We start from the raw sequence: 23,113 nt of genomic DNA on the forward strand, positions 1-23,113 counted from the left end.
CCTAACATCTTTTTTTTTTTGGTGCCACCATCCAACAAGTGTTCCAGTATTAAGCTCAACATAAAATAATGTGAATTTTCCAAAAATAGGTCTAAATCTGGTAAAGCAGCTAATTAAAATGGCTAGATATAGCAAATAGTTTTAATATAAAACACACAAATACTTCAACTGACTGCATTTTAGCCATTTAGAGATAATTTCCACCTAATTAAAGTTCAAGAAAATTCAGTTACAGCAGTGAATGAAGACAGGATTGAGTGCTTTGATCTAGAGGGAATGAAGCTTCCTGTCAAGCAGGTTTTTTTTTCTCATGATGAATTGTTGCTTGCAGTAATGACTATTTAAGGTATATATAACTCCTACAATATTTGCTATTTGTGTTGCAGAAGCTAAAGGCAGAATATTACAACAGATTTAGACTTCATAAAGTAGCCAGCATTTATCAGGTTTAAGCTGCCTCTGATTATACACAGCATTGGGTTAATAAGTTCAGTTTTGTTCAGGATAACAAACTGGCACTGTCTATCTATTTTGAGCAGATGCTGAAGTAAAGAGTGCTGGACCAAAAAGATGACACAGACACTCTCATTTCATCAACTGAGGTAGGAAGTTTTAAATTATGATGAAGAAAAAAAAGGATTTCTCAATAAAAGATTTACTATTTAAAGCAAAGTATGCAGTTGCTGAAAAATTATATTCCGCTTCATGGCACATTTTCCAAAATATGTCTTGATTATTTCTTTTTCTGGATGAGAAGAGTCCACTGCTAGACAAATGCTTCTATTTTTATTTATATTACTCTCTTAACTTCCTGAATCTAATGCCTTTACTTAGAGATGTGTGACACAGAACAATTCTATTGGTACTGGGACAGTGGAAGGAGTGAAACTAGGTTTTATGGCAGGTAGATTTAATATCAAGTCTGCTGCCCAGCAGATTTAACTCCAAATCCAGTTAGACACTTCAAAGAAAGGCATAAGAAAACCTGCAATGAACAAATCAGCTGTGCCTTAGAGAGACTGCCTCACTCTCCAGCAATTCACTTGCTTTTCTTGAGATACAGGAATTACTATCACTCTCTCTCTGGATGTCTCGTTTTTCCCTTCTCCCAGCTGACCAAAGCCAAACACATTTTTCCAGATTTATAATGTAAAACTAGAGAAAACAAAAAAAATATTATCTAAAGACATAAAAAAAAACCCTCCTGGTTTTGCCTGTTGTTTACACTTCATTCAACTGATCACACTGACACAACTCTGAGCTGGTTTAGAAGTCAGCTTAGTGCATATGCCAGAATAATTTCCGTATATTTCCTCATGACAAGTTTATTGATAGTGATTGATACACTTACTTAAAATAGAAAATTTAATTATATGGGTAAAAAATAGAATAATTATCACCTTGGCAAGAGTCGGGAATAAATTTTTCTCTTATATTGACAGCACTCTCCCAAATGAAACAGATATTTTAGCGTATGATCAAAAAAGTAAAATTGTATGTTATTGCTTGTAAGAAATATCAAAGCTTCAGAGATCAGCAGCACCAATTTAGTCAGCTGAAGGTGGAGAACTGGAGCAAGGAAAGGAACTAAAAAGACCTAGGTAAAAATAAACTGGCTAGGAGGGGAAAATAAAAGTCAGATTCAAGACAAAGACACAGTGCTCATGTACACTAAATAGCACGCAATGTCACAAAGCTTTCTTTATTCAGGATTGACTTTTAATCAACATTTGAAAATCCAGGATTTATAAGATTTACAGTTAAAACGAAGGCAGTACAGAATACCTCGTTTGTTTAGTGAAAAAAAATTAACAGTTTTATCCAGTTAGGTTTTTTTCAGATTTCTGAATGTACATATCAGGTCTATTTTCTGAGAACGGTATCTAATCCCTTCATTTCTGCTAAGTAATAAAGCACAGGTGCAAGTATACCCTCAAGATTCAGAGTATGGTAACTATTCTTAGGCCTTGCACCTCCCCATTCAATGGTGAGCTCACAGATCTCAGATTTTAGGGTTGTAAATTCTCCTTTCTCTGCTAAGCAAAACAATAGAAAGAATATTTACACACATAATTGGCTCATAAAAAGTAAAACACGAGACCTTGGACAGACAGTACTGAGTTCAGCAGGGACTGCAGCCACTTATTTCAAAGAAGAAACTGGTCCAATGTATGTGAAGAGGTAAACTTGCTGCAGCTCTCAGGTGAAAAAAGCATTGAGTAAAAGCTTCCTCATATGACTTAAGTCCTTACATAAAGCGAAGTTAATGAGCTACTCGTCAAAGTGTTTTTATTGTTTTCCCACTTCCCACAGGTACATTAAATCTCTTCCTACAGCCACAAAATCCAGAGAAACAGAAAACATAATTTCTACCATAGATACACCAAGATCCCTAAAAAAATTTAGAAGCAATATGCAAATCCTATCTTCCACATAGGTGATTGCAAGAAGGGGCTTCTACACTAAAAAGATAGAGCCATGAAACTTTCACTTAAATGATAAGACACTGATTTAAGATCAGCAGTTCTCTGTAGGTGTAGCATTCACCACTGTGCTTGTTTTTTATAAACAGATTGCCACTACTAAGCAAAGTAGCTTACACATGTGCAAGGAATTTGAAATTGTCTATGAGCCTGTAAAAGGGTTATTACAATAATTAAGTTGTTGAAAATAGTCACCACATGAGGGTTCTTATGCAATTGACTACTGGCAAAGTTGTAGAAACTTCTCTCATGAACTCCACAAAGACTGAAGAACACCGATGAACAGAACAACCCAGATCGACTCTTCTTGAAATCTAAGCCTAGAAGTAAAATGTTAATATCATATATTTACCTTTTATTTCTCATTCATCAGTTTCTAGCTCTTGGTGGTTGATAAAATTGTTGAGTAGGTCGTGTAGATCGCCGTGGCTGACCATCGCCTCCTCTGCGGAATTCTAGAGTTTGCTCATATGTTTCTTCCTCCTCATCCTGCAGGCAAATAGCATTGTTTTAAATGGCAAAGTAAATACATTATATGTGAGTAGGCATATGCATACATATATACACAACACATACACATACGTGTATGAATGAATTCATGCACACATAGCAAACTGCTGTTTCAGTGCTATACCCACTTGCTAAAATGAGATAACAGCAGTGGGTTTTTCAAACCTAGGAAAACCAACAGAAACGAGATCAGGAAACTCAAAACTCAATCCCCAGGGCAGCACTAGCAGTTATTAAATAGCAGTTGCAGGAAAAAAGCATATATATATTAAAGCAAAATTATTTTACAAGACTCACACAGGCAACAAACTCAAGAAGCCAGATAACCTCAATACCCTGGACAGAGCTTTTGGGTGTTTAGAAACATGTGTAGAAGGAAAGAAAAGAATCAGGAAATGGAAATGCAAGAAACAGCACCTGGCAATGGGCATACTAGAAACACAGATCTGAAACAGTAGATAAAAATCTGTGGTGCAGTAATAGTAACAGCCTACAAGTACAGTTGCTACAAGACAGCAATTTAGCTATGGATTTTCTATGTGCAGCAATAGTAACCTTAACCTCTGAATAATGTGAGGAGAGGTAATTACTTATTTGCAACATTACATTCTCTCACAGGAATCTCAATACCAGAAAGATAGTGACAAATTACATGGAATTTCAGAGGGAAAAACCAAACACAATCAAGAAACTGGAGAATTATACACAAAGAAAGATTAAAATAGCCATAAATTTGCTTCAATCAAGAAATACTGAAGGGAAAAAAATAAACGCCTGATAAAATACTTGAAGGTGGTATACATTAATGATAGAGAAGATTTTTAAAAGCATCAGAGTTGATTAAAAATGAGAATCAGAAGGAAAAAAACTATTGGCTGGAAAAGCCAACTTTTTGAACATGAGCATGATTGACAAATAGTGTCTCAGGAAAACAGCTGTTTCATTTCTTTAATATCCTAATACTACAGTGTATCAGACACTAGGTACATAGAGAACACGCTGTAAGAAATCCACTTTTGGGAAAAAAGTACTGCGTATATAACTTAATTCCCTTCCATTTGCAACATAGGAACACACAGGAACACAAACCAAGAACACTGATTTATTCATTAAAATTTTGTTAAGAATTCCAACACCCAGGAACTGTTGCAGAGTGTGGCATGCACACAGCAAAGTAAGCCAAGTCACAGCAGTAAAATATTTCACTGTAAGGGACAGAAAGGAAAATCGAGTTTCTTCTTTGTGAAAAGTCAGATCTTAAGAAGAAATGTTTCCTTCTAAATGGACTTGAATATCAAAAGATGCATTTTTGACCACATTCCTCATCATAAGGTCTCCAATTTACAGGGCATGTCTGTAGTCATGGCTACATTTCCAGCATGACAGATTAGACCTTACTACAGGGTCTGCAGTAACTGTAGAAGAAAATGGATCTTCAACACAACTGATTACAGCATAATTGATTTATATATCTTTTAGTTTCACTCTAGCCAAAGGCTCAGAACCATGACCTTTGACATACAATTTCTTTTTCTCAGTGTACCTTTTCTGCTCCTTGCAGCACTTTTTCATCATATAAAGATATTCAGACATACTGTTTATTCAAAAGAGAAAAAAAAATAGAAAAGCAAAAAAATCCACACTGCTTGCAATACAGTTAGTCTTAATACAAACCCAGCCTTAGTAGAGGTAGTAATCTATCACTGACAACACAAGCTGTACTATCATCAAAATGTTAAAAAGTAAGCTAAGTGCCTGAAGTGGTCCAAATACCACTCCTAGCTCTTTAAGTATAGTCCAAAAAATCTCAATAGCTAAAAATAGTTCCATATTCTTTGCCAAAAGAGCAAAGGAAGACGTAATTGCAAGTTTTCTTCAAATTCTTTGCCAGAGCTTCAATCAATAAAAGAGTTCACTTTTCAAGAATATATTGGTGAACTTTCACGTGTTTGGTATCTGGATTTCTTCAAAATTGGAAAACTGGACGGCACATATGCATCACTAAAATTCAGAAATGCACACTGGTGTTCTCATGGTGTAGCAGATTAGACATGAATCTTTTCTTTGTAATCTTGGTAGTGTTCCTCAAAGAGAACAGAAATTACGTATTTCAGTGTACCACATGTAATAGCCCACCTCTTTCTGAGGGTATCTAGTATAAAAGTATATACATTTTTAGAGCAGCAAATCTTCATCAAGAACAAATTTGAAATTTGATTTTTTTAATTCAGTATAACAAATTAAAACTACAATTTGTATAATACATTTCTATTTTAGTGTAGTTATCTTTACACACAATGAAAAGCTTCAGATGCATGCACTCCAAGTATTTTTTATTAAAATAGGAAAGAGTGAAATGTGAAATCACACTTTCTTGAGGCTCTGAAGGAAATGAAAGGGATCAATGCAGCAAATGATAATGAATCATCATTAGATGATTAGAATCATAATTAGATCAGAATGAATGAGCAACCAAAAATCTTACAACTGTTCCCTCTTTCTTCTCTATGCCCAGTGGCTCTTCACAATTGTCTTGTTCAAATCTGTCATCTTCATGTCAGATGACACACTGTCATTTGCTTCTTGGGTTTTACCTATTTCACATTTGACCCTAACTGAATCTAACTTCCTTGCAAACAATAATTTGCTAATCCATATCTTTACTAAACTTTTTTGATTGGCAAGTAATTGCATTTTTTTCCTTTCTCCATTTCTTCATCACTGACCCTCAATCCACCACTGCTGATCTGCTAATTTTTGACCCTTTTTCATTGTAATTTTATTTTATTTTATTTCTATCTTAAGAATTTGTTCTGAGTTTATCTCTATCTCAATTTACTTTAAAATCTTTCCACCCCATGCTCAAAATGGCCATCTCTCTTCTGGAACAGCATCCACCCTTCGTAGACAAAATATTTTATCTTTAATGTTCACTTCCTCATTTTTTTATGTTGTTCAACCTAAAAACTTGAGCTGTCTGCATTTCTTCCACTTTAACTGCATCTTGTCAGCAGCTCTATTTTTCCAATGCTTCTTGCTGCTTACTTTCAATTTATCATTTGGTTGTGACTCATTCTAAATTATTCCATTTCTTACTCCTTTATCCATGTAATATTTAGATTATATTTTGTAAAGAAAAGGTGGCCACAAATCTCTGCTAGAGCATTTTCATTCTCCTTCTATTACCAATAGAGCTTCATATTAATACACTACTCCAAAAACTTGTATTTTACCAACCCCATCGTTGAGCTTTTTATTCATTATTTATCTAATACTTCAGGAACCAGAACTGAGTTTCATAGTACTTGAACAATGCCTACCTTGGGCTGTGTATCCTGAGATAAAATGATACCACTAAACACACTGCAAAATCTAGAAAACTTGGCAGATCCAAGAAAAAGCAAGACAAGGTTTACAATGCAAACAATAAAATGCAGAAAGAAATTATTGCAGAAACAGGTTAAAACAATATGAGAGAGTGAAAGATGTTAGAATTCTTTAGATATTTAAACCAAGATGGCAAGCAGAGAAGCGTAAGTCATCGGGAATTTCAGCTTCTATAAAAATTTTTGCCATTAAAATCTGCTCTTACTTTTGATATTTTTATTTCATTCCATAAGAGAGAAAAGAACTAAAGAAATGTAAAAAGGGAACATATGCAGACTCCGTGCTTTTGTTTCGGACTCATATATTCTGAAGAGATTGCACCACCACCACACTTTACCAGCTGAGCATAGTGAATCAGCAAATAACTTCAGGCCAGCCATGTGACTACCAGCATGCTTTTACATAAAAAATTCAATGATTTCCACAGGTGCTGAATAAAGCTATAAATTCAGCAATTAAAATACTTTAACAACCAATTTACTCTTAAAAGTAGCAATATTAGAGCGGAGTAAATTAGCATTTTGTTAAAAGTTTTCTCATTGAATTTCAACTGCAAGACCTCTCAGTGCATTCAAAAGAACTATTTAGAAACGTGTTTTGATTTGTTTTATATACAGTCCTTCAAGTGAATACTTACTGTATAACTGCTGAGAACAATGCCCAGGTGGATGATAGTAAAGAGCAGGACAGAAGTTAAGAATGATATGAACCTTTGCTGAATGTTCTGCTCACATATATTTAGGATGCAGTTGCAAGTCACAGCTGAGCGGCTCAAACACTTTGCCACCAATAAACTAGTTACCTGTGTCTATTCCTGCTTACGGACAGAAAATTCTGCTCTGTTCAGGCCCTCCTGCTAAGGTTTTTCAATTATAGCTCTCTGTGGGCTATTAAGGGATGAGCACCACAAGCCTGTGCAAAGAGGCATGAAGAAGCAGCATGGGGTCAGGAACCATGGGATGAAGAGAAGATAGAAGGCAGAGAAACCAGAAGATATTTCCCATTTCAGTAATGTTGAACCAGTGTCCCAATTTAAGCTGCAATTTTAACTTCAACCACATCCTCAACGCATAGAAAATTTCGAGGACTCAGTACAAAGGAAGAGTGTTGGCTCTCTTGCAAAATGAACTTTTCTTTCACATGCATTTTAACTCCCATTTGCCAGTCCAGATTTAATGCCCCTTTGCAGTGCCCACTATGCTGGCAACACCTGTCTCCTGCTGCTAACACACCAAGTGATCCCTTGTTTTGCTGGTTTAATTCCTTTCCTAAAACCTACTTCTTTTCCCTGATTATCCAGTATTATGATCTCCTTGAGTACTTTAATCTTTGTTTTTTTCAGTTTCTACTTGCCCCTGCCAGTATCAATTGAAAATAGATTGTAAGATTTTCCAGATGTAGCAAAAAAACCCCACCTGCACAGGAAACCAAATCACACTACATACACTAAAATACTGAAAAATTCACAAGTTTCCGAGAAAAAGCTTAAATAATTAAGTTCTAATACGTTATAAACATAACACTTGTAAGGAAAAAAAAACATGGGTTAAAGTGTCTACAGAATTCCCTTAAACTTTTCTTTGATCTTAATACTTAAGCGGATTCTTAGAACTCTGTAACAATACAAGAATGAAAATACGGTTTAGTGAGGAAATAGTTTTTGTTTTTTAATAGAAGCACAAGTTTTAAGTGATACGCTCTTAGAGTGGCTTTAGGGCATCACTTCAAAAAATCCTAACAAATGAGGTATGAAAAATCCAAGAGAAATTACCACTAATGCAGGTGTTTGAAGGATCTTAACTGAATACTGACCTCGTGATAAAAACATCTTTGAAGTGTTTTACAGAATAATACAACATTTTTCCTATTGATCAGTTTTCTTTGTAAGTTATGCTTGTTACTTGAAATAGTGGTTCCTCTCACAGAGTAATGTCACAGAATAATCTTTGTGAGCTTGGAGATGCTAAGATTTTTTTTTCCATAGTACACAACACATCTATATTAGACTGCACCTATGGCCATACAAATTTGAGCTAAATTATGAGAGAAAAGGGCAAGTGAGAAACAAGGTTATACTGCTAGACTTGCAGAGACCTGACTCCTCACTGCTGTCAGATAGTGAACATAAACTCTTAAACCTCATAATATGCCTTTAGAGGAGTCAGGGTAGCATTACATTTTTAGAAAAAAAAACTTCTGGTAAGACACTGTAGTAACACATCGCTGATATCTAAAAGTACACATAACTACAAGTGGACATGTAACTGTTTAAATAAAAAAATGCTACTTAAAATGTTATGATGTAATAATTACATGACCTAGTTTTGTGGGAGTTTTTTTATTAACCTTTTAATATATCTTTTAGCATTTTAACTATAAGATAGACAATTACTATTGTTCCTTAACTCTTGCCTGAATCTTCTGAATTGTATCATTGCATCCCAATTAAATGTGTTATCTAACAAAGGAATCAAGTATGTGACACCTTTAAATTTATAGCCTACGTCTGACACATAGGCTTTAGGGCCACAGACAGTTGCTCCAATAAAATGTTATTGCTGTTGCTGAAACCATTCTCCTTTCTCTTCTCCTGCACCTGTTCATTGGTTCTATGTTTTATGGTTTTACTTCTTTTAGTAAATATGATCCAATTTTTTTAAAACTATACCAGCATGATAGTTTGGGGGTTTTAAAATTAATTAATATATTTAAAATAATTGCAATGGATTGTAAGCAAATTTAGAACTTAAAATAGGTTGTCCAGATTTCTAATGAACTTTAAATTATCCTAAAGTCCAACACAATTAACGACTAATAAAACTGGCAACTTTATGTGGCACTTGTGAAAATAAAGTGAGAGAAAGGAAGACAATTCAAAAATAAAGAATCAGACGTTTCTTTGCCCTTGAATCATGAAAGGGAAAAAAATGGCATGACATATGAAAGATGATACGTATTTTCTAACTCACAATAACAATGACATTCAAGCTACATTCATTCTTACCCATTGTCTCTGTATCTCTACCTTTCTCTACATATTTATTTCTAGGTATCCACATATATTTTACTGTCAAAGAAAGAGCTAAAATAAGTACCTTATCTTCTTTATCTTAGACTATTCCTAGAAAACCTATAAGACATCAAGAATAATCTTTAAATAATTTGAAAAAATGCAAACAAAAATCACAAAATATTAAAAAAAATACTTAACCTTTTTTTTTTTATTTTTTTTTCTTCCTCTTTCACATTGACAAAGTACTGTTTTAGTGTTACTTCTGGATAAAACTGTTGGAGAACTACAGGGTATTTAATCAATAGACCAGCCAGGACCTACTTTCATATATGGAAACAACAACAACTAAAAGGCAAAAAAAATGAAAAGTTGACATAGATTTGAAATGTCTGGCCTTATTGTCTATTCTAAAATAGAATTTTGTGTTGAAGTGTTAAGAATCTGTAAGTCAGCTCAAAAATAAAAGGTTTTCATTCCGAAGTAAATTTTAACAAGAACTTTGAATTGAACTAACTCTATAAATAATATATATGTATATAGATTATAAATCTATGTGTATGGAGCTATACTATAACAACTGTTGATTTTTCATTTTCAAAATAATAATTTCATTATGACCCTGAGCATCAGAAGGAAAATAATGATAATAAATATTTTCTGTTGACCTTTACTAGCCAAACTTCAAGTAAATAATTTTACATTTTATTGGCCAAGTTTTGTAAAATTCTACAATGCATTCATCAGAGCAGCAGTGTATCAGCTGAAGCTCCTTATATGTTAAGATACTAAATTTATAATAAATTATTTAGTAACCCTGAAAAAAATCAATGCGCACTATTATCATTTTAAATTAAATTCATCTTATTTTTCTCTGCTGAAAAAAAAGGCTGTGACAAAAGAAGCTGAGCTTCAAACACAGATAATTTTCAAATTATTTTGTTAAGACAATATATATCCTGAGTTTTGAGTGAATCAATAAATGCTACATCACAACAGACAGAAAAATTGTAGGTACTTCAGGAAAAAAAAAACAAATCAAGAAATGGGAAACACTGATGAAAAGAATTACATACTTAAACTTGAGACTGCTAAAAGCAATAACAGTTAGCTTGAAACCAAACATCTCATTGCTTCTCTTTCACTCTGAAAACAAAGCACTCATTTGTTTTCTAAATAGACGACATTCCAATTACACTTCCATAAAACTAAGATAATGTAAGCCTGGGGCATGATTATCCCACAGACGTTTTTCTAGCTGATCTGCTCTGCTTAAGGGTATTGCACAGCTTATTCACACTTGCAGTCATTCCCTGGGGCATATATGAAAATAATTGGGCAACTCTTCTTGTGAGGTCTGTGCTTGACACAAACACACTCTCATGCAAGCTGTCACTATGTTCTCAAAAGAGAAAAAAAGTAATGAAAAGTTCCTTAGAAATTGATATTTAAGACATTCACCCCACGTCCCTTTTTTTAGTAGAAGATTCTTTACACTGACTAGTATCAATCTCAAACTACACGTATTTAAAGGTGTATTTTCAATAATTTCTAAAAGAAAAACTAGATACACTGAAGCAAGATCAGCTATATAAATAACACACAACCAGCATAATTTTCCTTTTGGGATGTAAAAGGCTATAAAATGAAAAGGGGAAATGTTTTAATACATAAATATCATAAAATTAAATTAATAACAGTAACCACTATATGGAATTCTGTACCATAAGGAGTCCTGTTACTATAATTCTGCCAGTTTTCATAAAAGAACAGCAAATTAAGGGTCCATCTCAATCCCTCCTCTCACATACAACTCTCTGTCCTTCCCTCTCCTCAAAATTATCTTTTGTTTTTTAAATAAGTAACGTATTCATCTAGTATTCATCACTTATTTCAGAAATAAACCACTAAGTGATACTGTGAGAAATTACCTAAGCTGTTACTTAGCTGTTAGGGCAAAAAACTATTATTGGAACCTAAAGAGGGAAGCAGTGAGTTTTAGGTCACATTTCATATGAAGCAGAATGCTGGGTCCACATGCTCACCCATGACAAAATTTGGCATACAAATCTACAACATCAAACACACATGTATATGCACTAAGTAAACAGCTAGGTGTTTTCACTTGTGAATAATCAACTGCATGAAAAAAAAGTATAGAAAGGATGAAGTGGAAAAAAATATTTATTATACAGGAAAAGTTTAAACAAAAAATATATACCAATTTCAAATTAGAAAACAAGCAAACCAAAAAACCAAAAAAACCTGCTTACAGGTGGTGTAAGGAGACAGCAATTTAAGGAAGTCTTAAAAGTGAATTGGTTATGAAGCAAGTGAGGATAGCGCCATAAAAAAGACCGTACCTAAACTTGAAAGACAGGATCTCTACATTACAGTGTATGTTGCATGCTGAAATTTTAAAATGAAATATGCTGTTTTTTAATTATTAATCACTATTACATTATTTTAAAATTATAGACTCTGTAATCCTACAAGTTATAGAAAAGGATCAAAAAATATGGTAAGCAAAACATGCTCAAAAACACTAGAAGCTTTGAACTGCTACAAGATTGAAAAGCTGGCAGCCAGCCACACGCAGTGCTCCCCAGGGGCCAGTTCTCTAAGATCTTCACCACTGAGCTGAATGAGGAGATTGAGCACAACCTCTGTATGACACCAAGTTGGGCAGTACTCTTGATCTGCTTGAGGGTACAAAGGCTCTACAGTGGGACCAGGACAAACTGGATCAATGGGCTGAGGCCAACTGAATGAGGTTCAACAAGGTCAGGTGTCAGGTCCTGCCCTTGGTCACAACAACCCTGTGCAATGCTACAGGCTTGAGGAAGAGTGGCTGAAAAGCTGCCCAGATGAAAAGGACTTGGGGGTGTTGGTTGACAGCCAGCAGAATATAAGCCAGTGATGTGTTAAGGTGGCCAAGACCAACAGCATCCAGGTTTGTATCAGAAAGAGTGCAGTTACCAGGACTAGGGCACCCTGTACTTGGCATTGGTAAGGCTGCACCTCAAACATACTGTGTTATGTTTTAGGCCTCCCACTACAAGACAGACATTGAGGTGCTGGATCATGTCCAAAGAAGAACAACAAAGCTGGTGAAGGCTCTAGAGAACAAGTTCTTTGAGGAACATTTGAGGAAACTGTGGTTGCTTGGCCTTGACAGGAGGAGGCTGAGGGGAGACCTTATCACTTTCTACCACTACCTGAAAGGAGGCTGTAGAGAGATGGGGGTCAGTCTCTTTTTTCCCAGATAACAAGCAATAGTAACAAGAGGGAAGGGCTCAAGTTGTGCCAGGGGAGGTTTAGATTGAGTATGAGGAAAAATGTCTTCACCAAAAGGGCTACCAGGCATTGGAAAACATTGCCTAGGGAAGTGGTATAGTCATCATACCTGGAGGTATTTAAAAGAGATGTAGATGTGGTGCTTAGGTCATCGTTCAGTGGTGGACTTGTGTTATTTTTAAGGTTGAACTCTATGATCTTAAAGGTCTTTTCCAACCTGAATGATTCTATGGTTCTAAAGCTCTAAAAATCTAATCTTCAACAAATGTTTATGTCTACATATAACTAGTCAAAAAGTTAGGAAAAATGTTAAAAAGCCCCAAACTTCTCCATGTATAAGAAAAGCAAAGGTACTACATAACAACCACAGACACACACCAATTTACTCACATTCGCAGCATATCCCTTCCCTCCTTGATATGGAGGGAAGTCCTCTTCCAGGCTGAGATTCAATCTTTGTTGAGCAGCTTCCTCCTTTAATTGGCCTGGAACTTGTGGGAAAGCCAGCTCTCTCACTGGGGACTAAACTTATCTCCTTTTCTGGACAGTGATGATGGAACTTTGTGACTTATGATGAAATTTCCAATGTCTGGGCTTCCCAATGCCCAGCAGTAAGGATTGCTGTTGTGACCTAACAAGTATCAGACATCAAAAGGAGTCCAATTATGTGCACAGGGAAAAGAAGTGAGACTGATATGGGCAGGTAAGGAAAGCAAGCAAGAAAAGAAGCCCCATCAAGTCTGCATCCAGTATCTCATACAATTTTACTTTCAACCCTAACACTCAAAACGTTCATTATCCCTGTCCAAGAATGAAAAGGTACACTGAGGGAGCTCCATCAGGAAAGGAACAAGGATTACTACAATAGCTAAACACCACTGTTTTCATCTTCTATTTGCCATTTGACCCTTCTATTTGCCACTGGAAGAGCAAATATAATGCATGGAAAGAACAAAAATGCTCAATAGATCAGAAAAATTATCAACACAAGGAACAAATTAGAAAAGGAAACAGGACACTGTATTATTACACCAACATTTTCAGGAAAATATTTTTTTATCTACTGATATGAACCAACATAAAATAAGCTCTCAAGATTTCCAGTAAGAAGTTAGAAATAACATTTCCAACTAGGTACTAAAAAATGTCAAGGTTTAACACTGGGCAAGCTATTAAATGAATGATAGATGCTCTCCTTTCCTACAAGGAAAAAGAAAAAATAAGGGAGAGACTTATGGATTAGAAATTACACAGCTTTAATGAAAACAATAATGATGAAAAAGAAATCTATGAACTACATAAATATAAAAAAACCCCAGTACTGTACCCCCGCAGCCATGCTCACATCAACAATGATGCCACAGGGCAGGCCCTGGAAATGTCCTGGACTGGACTCCTGGACTCAGTGGCATATAGGAACTGGATTCAGGATCTCATGGATTGGGATGAAAGGTAGAAGAATGGCCAGAGTCCTCTCAGGATGCCAGGCATCGATGAAGAGAGCTTGACCCTCATGACCCCTCAGATTTATCCTGAGTGGGACATGAATGGGATGGAACACTTGGTCAATTTTGGGTCCCCTGTCTGGTTCACTCCTCCCTACAGAACGGTCGCAGATGTGACTCCTTTTCCTCCCTTTTGTTTCCTGTGCATAAAAAGTTTAGTAGAACTAAGTAATAACATTGGTTTCTATAGGAGTAAGTATAAGCAAGAGACTTTTTGCATACCATTCTCTGGCAATAACGACAAATAGAGTGTTACCAGTCCTAGAAGTAGACAATGGCTGAAAAACATGCTGTTAACTTGAGAAAGTGCAGTTACTTATAAGAGACTTAATGAAAATTACTAAATGGGAATTCAGTTCTGTCCTGGCTTGGGCCAGGACTTGAGTATAGATAATGAAAGAACAAAACAAAAAAGAAAACAAGACTGAGTAACATGCTTTGTAACTATAAGAGAACCTGAAACAACCTTTCTGATCAATGAAGATATTACCCGATATCCTCCTGCAAGACAGCAAATCCCAAGTTAGAAAACCCTGTGATCTCTGATGTTCCTTATGTGGAACATACACAATAAATACACAAAACATAAACTGCTCTATGAAGTCATCATATTCGTTTCTTGTTAACCAGCTCCTGCTCTCACTAGGGAAATAAGTATGTTCCTTTAGCAGGAATGTTCTACAACACACTTAAATTCCAAATTCCTTTTAAAAGTTATCTCAAAATCTTTGACATTCTAACCCTCCTCACCAAATTAGAAAAATTAGTCAGTTTTATACTAATAAAAATTATTCTAAGTTATAGATATTAAATGCTTTGCATAAAGTTTGAAGCAAAATGCTTCTTTGAAAACTTTGAAAATCTAGATATATAGTTCTGAGAAGGTATGCAAATTTTGTAGGCAAGTTCTCTAAACATACTCTGATAAAATCTGCTTAGTTGCTGCTATTCTTTGGGAGTGTTAATAATTCTGCCTATGTCAGATATCCACAGTCACTCAAACAGTAGTCTACAAATGTCTGAAGAGACAAGAGAAATCAGAAGAGAAATGGTGGTGGCAGGAAAAAGTTTAGACATTTTTACACATCAAATTTCATTTGCCATCACAAAACATGCAATATAGATAAATCAATCCTTCAGAATTCTGAAAACAAGAATCTGAAGAACTTTTATTGCATGACAAGAGAACCAAACAGAACTTAAAACAAGTTAAACTATTCTATCTCAAAATTGCAAATCACTTTAAAGTGTCTAATGAAGAACTTTCTGGAAATTAGCAGCCTAGGGAGCCTATACACAGTCTCCAAATAATTAAGTATCATTGTATGCAACTGCATTTAATCATTAACCATCAAGGCTGGAAAGGACTGTTCAAGACAGTCAAGAAGGCAAAGGTGTGAAGAAGGAGAAAAACAATGTTATGCTCCAAGCATCCCACTTTAAGTGTTACAGTTTTTGCAATAACTACAAACTCCAAAAATAAAGTTTCCTTTTATCTGGTTTGTACAGCTGGCAATAATTTGCAATATTTCATAGCCTGATCAATATGAAATGATCAAATGGAAGATTCAAACATATTTTGCAATGTGTAATAATACAGACAGGACATTGAAAACCATTGTTTCATTATTATTTACTATAAATTATCTCCTCTGAAATGACATTGTTCTGCTTTGACTTTATTAAAAAGTAAAATGCAGCTCCTTAACCATCTTTAAGTTACTACATTTCAGCTAAAAGCCAGTAACTTTCAGAGGAATAGTTAAATTATGTTGTGATCATCTATCTATATTCCAACATGGATACACCAAGCTGGACTGAAAAACTATGTAGTTTCTCAGAGGACAGAGATGCTAAAGAAAAATATTTACCTTCCACAATGCTTGTCTCTAAGTACTGCCTCTTGAGACTGCCTCTAAATACTTGCTTGCAGTTTGCAAGCTTGCAGTAAACACAAAGTTGGGCAGTATTGATCTGCTTGAGGGAAAAAGGGCTCTGCAGAGGAACATGGACAGGTTGACTGGTGGGCTCAGGCCAACCGTGTGAGGTTTAACAAGGCCAAGTGCTGGGTACTACATTTTGCTCACAACAACCCCAGGCAATGCTACAGGCTTAGGGAAGAGAGGCTGGAAAGTTGCCAGGAAGAAAAAGACCTTAGGGAGGTTGGTGGACAGCCAGCTGAATATGAGCCAGCAGTGTGCCCAGGTGGCCAAGAAGGCCAAGAGCATCCTGGCTTGTGTTAGGAACTGTGTGGCCAGCTGGAGAAAGGAAGGGAGTGTGCCCCTTTACCTGGGCCTGGTGAGGCCACACCTCCAATCCTGTGTTCAGTTCTAAACCAGGGGAGGTTTAGACCAGATACAAGGAAGAATTTCTTCACTGAAGAGTAGTTGGACACTGGAATGGGCTGCCCAGGGAGGTGGTGGAATCACCATCCCTGGACGCATCTAAAGTCATGTAGATGAGGCGCTTCAGGACATGCATCTAGTAGGATGGTGATTTTTTAGACTTCCTGTATTTCTGTTTGGGAAGCAGGGTTTGACAAGTGCAGGTTATTTTAGAGGTCTTTTCTAACTGTGACAATTCTGTGTGGTTAATAGAAGGCTGGGGATTTTCCTGTCAGAACCTGAGGGTCAAGTCTGTGTAAGGAATGTAAGAAAAGGCTTTGCAAAAGATGTGATGGAATTTAAAGCAACATATCCAGTAAGTAAAATGTTTCTGTTAAGAAAATTTTAAGAAAGAAAAAGTTTAGGATTGGCTATGAAAAGTAATTTTTCAGCCTGCCAGGACAGAGGCAACTGAAATTACCACATATTGGTGAGATGGAATATGAGGCATATCCAGCAAAATAACTGCCTAACTCTAAGATGCTTTTAAAAAGCAGAAAGTTAGCCTTTCTGTGAAGACTAAATCCATGTGAGTAACTTTTTAAATAAAATTAATATATATGCACCACCACTCAGGAAGAATGGTAGCCCTAAGAGACTCACTAATTCATTTAGTCAACAAATAATTATGAACTGTAAGAGCAATAGGACAAGAGGAAATTGACACAACTTGTACCAGGGAAGGTTTAGATTTTAGAAAATCTCTTCACTAAAAGGGTTGTCTGGCACTGGAATAGGCTGCCCAAAGAAGTGGTGGAGTCACCATCCTTGGATCTATTTAAAAGTTATGCAGATGTGGTGCTTAAGGAAAAGGTTCAGTTGAGGATTTGGCAGTGTGCTAGGTTTACAGGTTGGACTTGACCTTAAAGGGTTCCAACCAACATGTATTTATCTACTGCACCTACTTATTCAGTAAAAAAGGCTTCCTGCTTGACAAAAAATACAAAATATTTTAAGTGTGATGCCAAGACTGTCCAGTCTGAAGAACCATAAAGAAATGGCACCCAATCCTCCAATTCAGTATTTGCCTGTCGCAAATCAAGACACTGGAATGGGTTGAAAACCTCTGTAAAACAGTCCAAAGTCTTCTCCAGCTTAAAGAGGCAGCTATAAGCCTTTACCACTAAGCTGTTTTCAGCGTTGCTCTTTACACTGCTGGAGAGAGGTTTGAAGACCTTCAGAAAACACAGGTGTTTACTTCTTCACTTACCTTAAAGGGGACAGATATAAGAAAGACCTAAACTATAGTTCAATTTAAGATAATTCAACAAGTGTGGAAAGTCTTAGACACAACATAAACAAATTTGAGCTCTCAAATGTCTGCCAGGGTGAATTAACAGAAATCCAAGACCGTTTACTATTTTCTTTCTTCAAGTCATTCTTTACCAGAGGAATGAGTTGAGAAATGCTATAAAGTGGATTTTCAGTCTCCACAGAACAGAACATAAAAGAACTAGTATTATACATATCTTAGTAATATTTTTGCTTTCTCATGTCTTTAGGCAGAAATACAATGCAAAATTCAGGAAGGGGAAACTAAGACTTCACCTAATAATGAGTATTTTTAAGTGAATTACTGTAAGTTAAAAGTTTGTATGGATTTTAGCAATCAGAATAAGGCCATAGTATAATATATATGTAGCAAAACTAAAATCTTTCTTCTCTTCATGTATAATTTTATATATATATATGTATATATATATATATGCATGTATAGGGTAAGCACAGAATAAAGCCTATCACTAAGGAAACGCAGAATGGAAAAAGGAAAGCAAGGACCAGGCTTTGGAGAAAAATGTCACAAGACAAGCACTTAGGCTACACATTTTTATAATTTATTAAGGAAAGAAAACCCTACAAGTCAGAGAATAAAATTAAGACTTAGAAGTTTACAGTTTTATCTTGACTTTATTGATTTTTTTCCACAGAACAAACTATTAAGGGAGCAGGGAAGGTCCTTAATGTTCCACACTTTTCAGTTGCTAATATATTTTTACACATTTTACAAGAAAAAAACCAAGCAGTTTGTATTTCTACAATGGTTTTTCAGTGAATTTTTCATTGATATTATAGTATTTTCACTAAGTCACCCCCTACTACATTGAGGGAAACAGGAGGATACAGTATTGTAGTGTTACATACAAGATAATTAGAACTCTAAAACAGTGGAATCCAAATGCAATTTTATTACTAAAAATAGTTATGAATTGCATACCTAAGACACACTTTGCAAGCACTAAGAAAAAAAAAGGTGTTCTTACGTATAAATATATGGGTACTGTATGTGATTATTGGGAAAAAAATTCCCCTTAGCATTGTGTTTTACCTTCTGTAAAACATGGCTTTATCTTCTATATTTTAGCCCTATACTTAAGCTAAGTATATCATCAGAAAGATAAATAACTGCATGTTAGGTGTCAAAGGTATTGAAATCTTACTAGGAATCAAGACAAACTATGTGATAGACAGTATACAATCAATTATCAAGACATCTTAAGATCATCTATCAACACTTCTTCCATTAAATGGAAAGCACAATGTATGCTGAGAATACTGGGCAGATTCAATCTACAGACCAAAAAAATCCCAAAACCCCAAAAGATACATTGAACAGAAAAGACCAAAACCACAAAACCTGTATAAATACAGTGAAGTTCACTGTAAGAGTCATGAGGAAGAGACACCAGAAAGTTAACTAGCAGAGAGAAATCAACATTAAATTAAACCTACTAACAACATCAAGAATTTTCATTATGATTTTTGATAACTGCCAGAAGTAGACCAGAAGATCATATGCTTAAAGAGAAATTCTAGTCATCATAGTAAGGTCTGGTTTTTTTACAATTTGTTTTGTAAGAAAATTTGTTTGTTGAGAAAAAAAAAATAAATTCAACACATGAGTATCAAAAAGTCTTCTCGGGAGAACTGTAAAAAATGAATAATTTGAACACAAACTAAATTTATTTCTAGTCAGTTCACTAGATCTTTTCTCAGTATCAACAACACCTTCAAGAAAATAGTCTGAAAATCTGGCAACGTTTGCCAATCAGAACTCACATACGCTGTATTTCTACATCAGTAACAAGTCTTCAGTACAGACAGCTCAAAGAAAGACTTAGCTATCTGGAAGTTACATGAAAGGACTGAAATAAAATTCATCATTCTATATTTCTATCAAAACTTCTATTAAAAGAAGTTCATTGTTGCTAACAACATTGAGCAGGGAAAGAAAAGTAATTACTGAAGTCAGTTTATTCTATTTCATTCTCTTGTAAAATGAAGTATCACAAAGCTAATTGAATCTCATGACACTGAATTAAGTACTGAGCAGCATGAGAGCTTCATTTTACATTTGTGTATGCTGTTTAGGTTTACATATTAATATGAACACTGAGACAAAGAAAAGAAAATAGCAGTGCTCAGCTTAAAAGACAAACCTCAGTATTAGGGCATGACTCCAACCAGTGATTAAGAACTGCAAATTCATAATAAGGACCATAGTTAGCATCAAAACACAAAAATGCTAAGAACATCTTTGCTGATCAACATTCTCCCACAAAAATCCTATAGCTGAAAGGACCGTTTAGCAACAAAACACTAAAACCTCAGAACAAAACCGTAAGACTTCTGCTCTAGTGCGAAGATAGTGGTTGGTATTTACCAAATATAATCATAATGATGTAAGTTTAGTTGCCTGAATTTACACTATTCAACTGAGCTCCCTCAGAGGATCCCTAAGAGGATAAAAGAAGCTTGAGAGAGGAGTCTTTAATTTCTAAATGAATTAAACATCTTGGAAATCCTTATTTAACAACTGAGGAAACATCAATGACCAGATCAGGATGCAACAGGATGTTAGGACTGAGCTACTTAAATGGCAGAATTCTCTCTCCATATACTGTTTGACCATTTTGTGTTGGCTTTAACAAATTAATGCGGAAATAAATAAATAATTAAAAATTAAAAAAACAGAAAACAAAAACCTGGGGGCAACCAAAAAGTGGTCTCCCTCATTCAACTCATCCTATGGTTACATGACTGGTGATCCAGCATGAGAGGAGAGGGAAAAGGAAGAACGTGTAGTCAGAGATAGAAGATAAATTCTGCTTCAGGCTGGCACCACACTACTTGGATCAGCTTAGCCTTAACAGCAGGCCAAGTTCTTAGGCTGTGAGAGCCCACTTTGAGAGAGCTAAAATAAAACAAAAGCCACTCCTCAGGACTGCTACAAAACCCATGTAGAAATGGCTAATTATTTACCCAGAAAATGGGTCAAAATAAAGTACAATTGTACAGTAAGAAACTAGCACCTTACAGCTCAGCTAGCGAGATGAAAAGAAGGGAAAAAAGGGTGATTTTTATAGAAACACCTGGGAAGAGTTTAAGATATCTTTTTAAATACAAAGAGGCCATCTCAGAGGCCATAAAGGCATGTGAGAGCTATAGGCAACAAGTTAAAGTTAAAACACCAGTGCCAGGATACAGAGGTTGACTGTTCAGCCTCTGCAGCAGCAGTAACATGGCTATATGCCCCAGAGACAAGAAATTAAATAAGCACAGTCAACTCAACATTAAGGAATCTAGACACAAATATGACTATTTTTTGTGATGATTTTTATAGTAAGAGTAAACAACAAAGAATTATGCACTCCTGGGATTATATTTTTTTAAAAATCAAAATGTAACTATTTCCATTACATTCTCAAATAAAGAATTTTTAAATATCCAACTTCTATAAGGCTAATACATTCTAACCTCATAAAACAGATTTTGAGGCCTCTAATCACAATATATGGCAAAGAAGAAAATACTGAAACAAGAACAAAATCATAATACAAAATAAAGTGATACAGATGTCTATTTATATCCATACATACACACATACTAAAAACCTTTAAAATATATCTTTTTAAAGACTGTTTCCCATCCTTTACAGAACAACATACAATGTACATGAAATAAACAGAAAACTGTATTTAATAATGTAAGCAACAACTTTTAGAGAGCAAGTATGCATAAAATTGTTTGGCTGACATGTCAATTCTTCATTTTTAAACAATACAACTGAAAATTTTTGTACAGGAAGAATACCACGATAAATACACTTTTATGAAGTTTAATATAGACAACTAAAAGGTGAGATTCTGTTGGTGTATTTGCTTAACTATTTTTCTACACATGCAAGTATAGCACTCTCTGCATGAGTAGGTATTAATTTCTGAAGGGTTACATATTTTGTACAGACTATGTAGTTTATAGTTTTTAATACAATTTGTTATCACATACCCATGTGTCTGCATGAACAGGCCTGATGTTGCTGAGAAGCACCTCTTCATAATTTCCATAATCACAGAATTTAACAACTGCAGTTGTCCCAGAAGAATGAAGAGCTTCAATTTCTGCCCGGTAGAACTTAAAAGAGAAATTTTCAAAGGTCATAAAACACAACCTGAATTACCATAAAGAGCTTTATAATTACCTTCTTATATTCTTAGTCCATGTTAAATTTTGAGTAAGATTTGTACCAGATGTTAAAGTTGCACATGATAAGACTGCAAGGACATGGCAAAATGCATTTAGAATACTCATTGAGAAAACAGGCAGCAATTAGACTGAACATTAAAAAGTCTTCTTTTCATTTCTCTGAAAGCAAAACAAATTCATTACTAACAAATGCTGATGTATATAGTGAAGCATTAGTTATACTTTTTAAAATACTTGTATCACTAAGTGCCTATATACACTGTACATATTTCTACAAACCTATTTTATGTCATAAAAATATGATTAAACTAATCCTTCAAAAAGCCCTTTTTCTAAACACAAAACTTTATTTTTTTTTACATTTACACAAACACAGATCAGCATTCTTGAAGATACTAAATCACTTTCATCTTATTGAACACGAACAAATCACTGCTCCTTCACAGTTAAGATCAGTACTGTATTTTACTATCACATTTCAAAGTTGTCCTAGATGTGAGCAGCAGCATTTAGGGGAACTACCAAAAAAACAACCACCCTCAAAAAAAAACCCCTTCTAATGTGTTAAGTACTTTTCAGGGGAAAGTTTGAATTTACCTCATATCTACTTATTTTACAAGTTTCATCCTTCCCAGAATTTCAAAATCTCATCTTGCATTAATGCAAATATGCTCCTCAAAATAGGAAACAGTCACACACTATTCCATTATATTTCATGCAAATCTACCCACACAAACTGGATATTACTATTTCAGAGAGGAGACATTTTATGTTGCCACTACTGAAATTTTTACATGCCTTATTATCTAGTTTAGTCATACAAAAGAGAAAAATAAACTGATGCTATGCAGCTAACACTATCTCCTTTCTGTAAAACAGACAAAAAAAAAGAAAAAAAAACCTTAAATAACAAAGAAACAACAGCCAAAACAACCAAAAGACAGAAAATGAAGGTAATAAAACTTATCCAAAGAACAATAATATTTAAGGTAGTTCTCCTATCAGAAAGCATCAGATATTGAACAAACTATTCAATAAGATTGACAGAGAACT

The 23,113-nt window shown here is 35.0% G+C and overlaps 1 protein-coding gene across 1 annotated transcript in view; it reads right to left on the reverse strand.

Moving 5' to 3' along the window:
- The window catches only part of TDRD3 (tudor domain containing 3), a 96,689-nt gene that overhangs the window by 3,282 nt on the left and 70,294 nt on the right, over positions 1-23,113 (reverse strand). The window contains exons 12-13 of the mRNA XM_030451255.1: positions 21,863-21,988; positions 2,836-2,972 (exon numbers count right to left, since the gene is read on the reverse strand). Coding sequence (XP_030307115.1) covers positions 2,853-2,972; positions 21,863-21,988 — 246 coding nt within the window. The 3' untranslated portion in view covers positions 2,836-2,852. The remainder of the gene's footprint in view (positions 1-2,835; positions 2,973-21,862; positions 21,989-23,113) is intronic.

This window comes from Calypte anna, chromosome 1 (assembly GCF_003957555.1).
Source record: "Calypte anna isolate BGI_N300 chromosome 1, bCalAnn1_v1.p, whole genome shotgun sequence".
NCBI classification, from domain to species: Eukaryota; Metazoa; Chordata; class Aves; order Apodiformes; family Trochilidae; genus Calypte; species Calypte anna.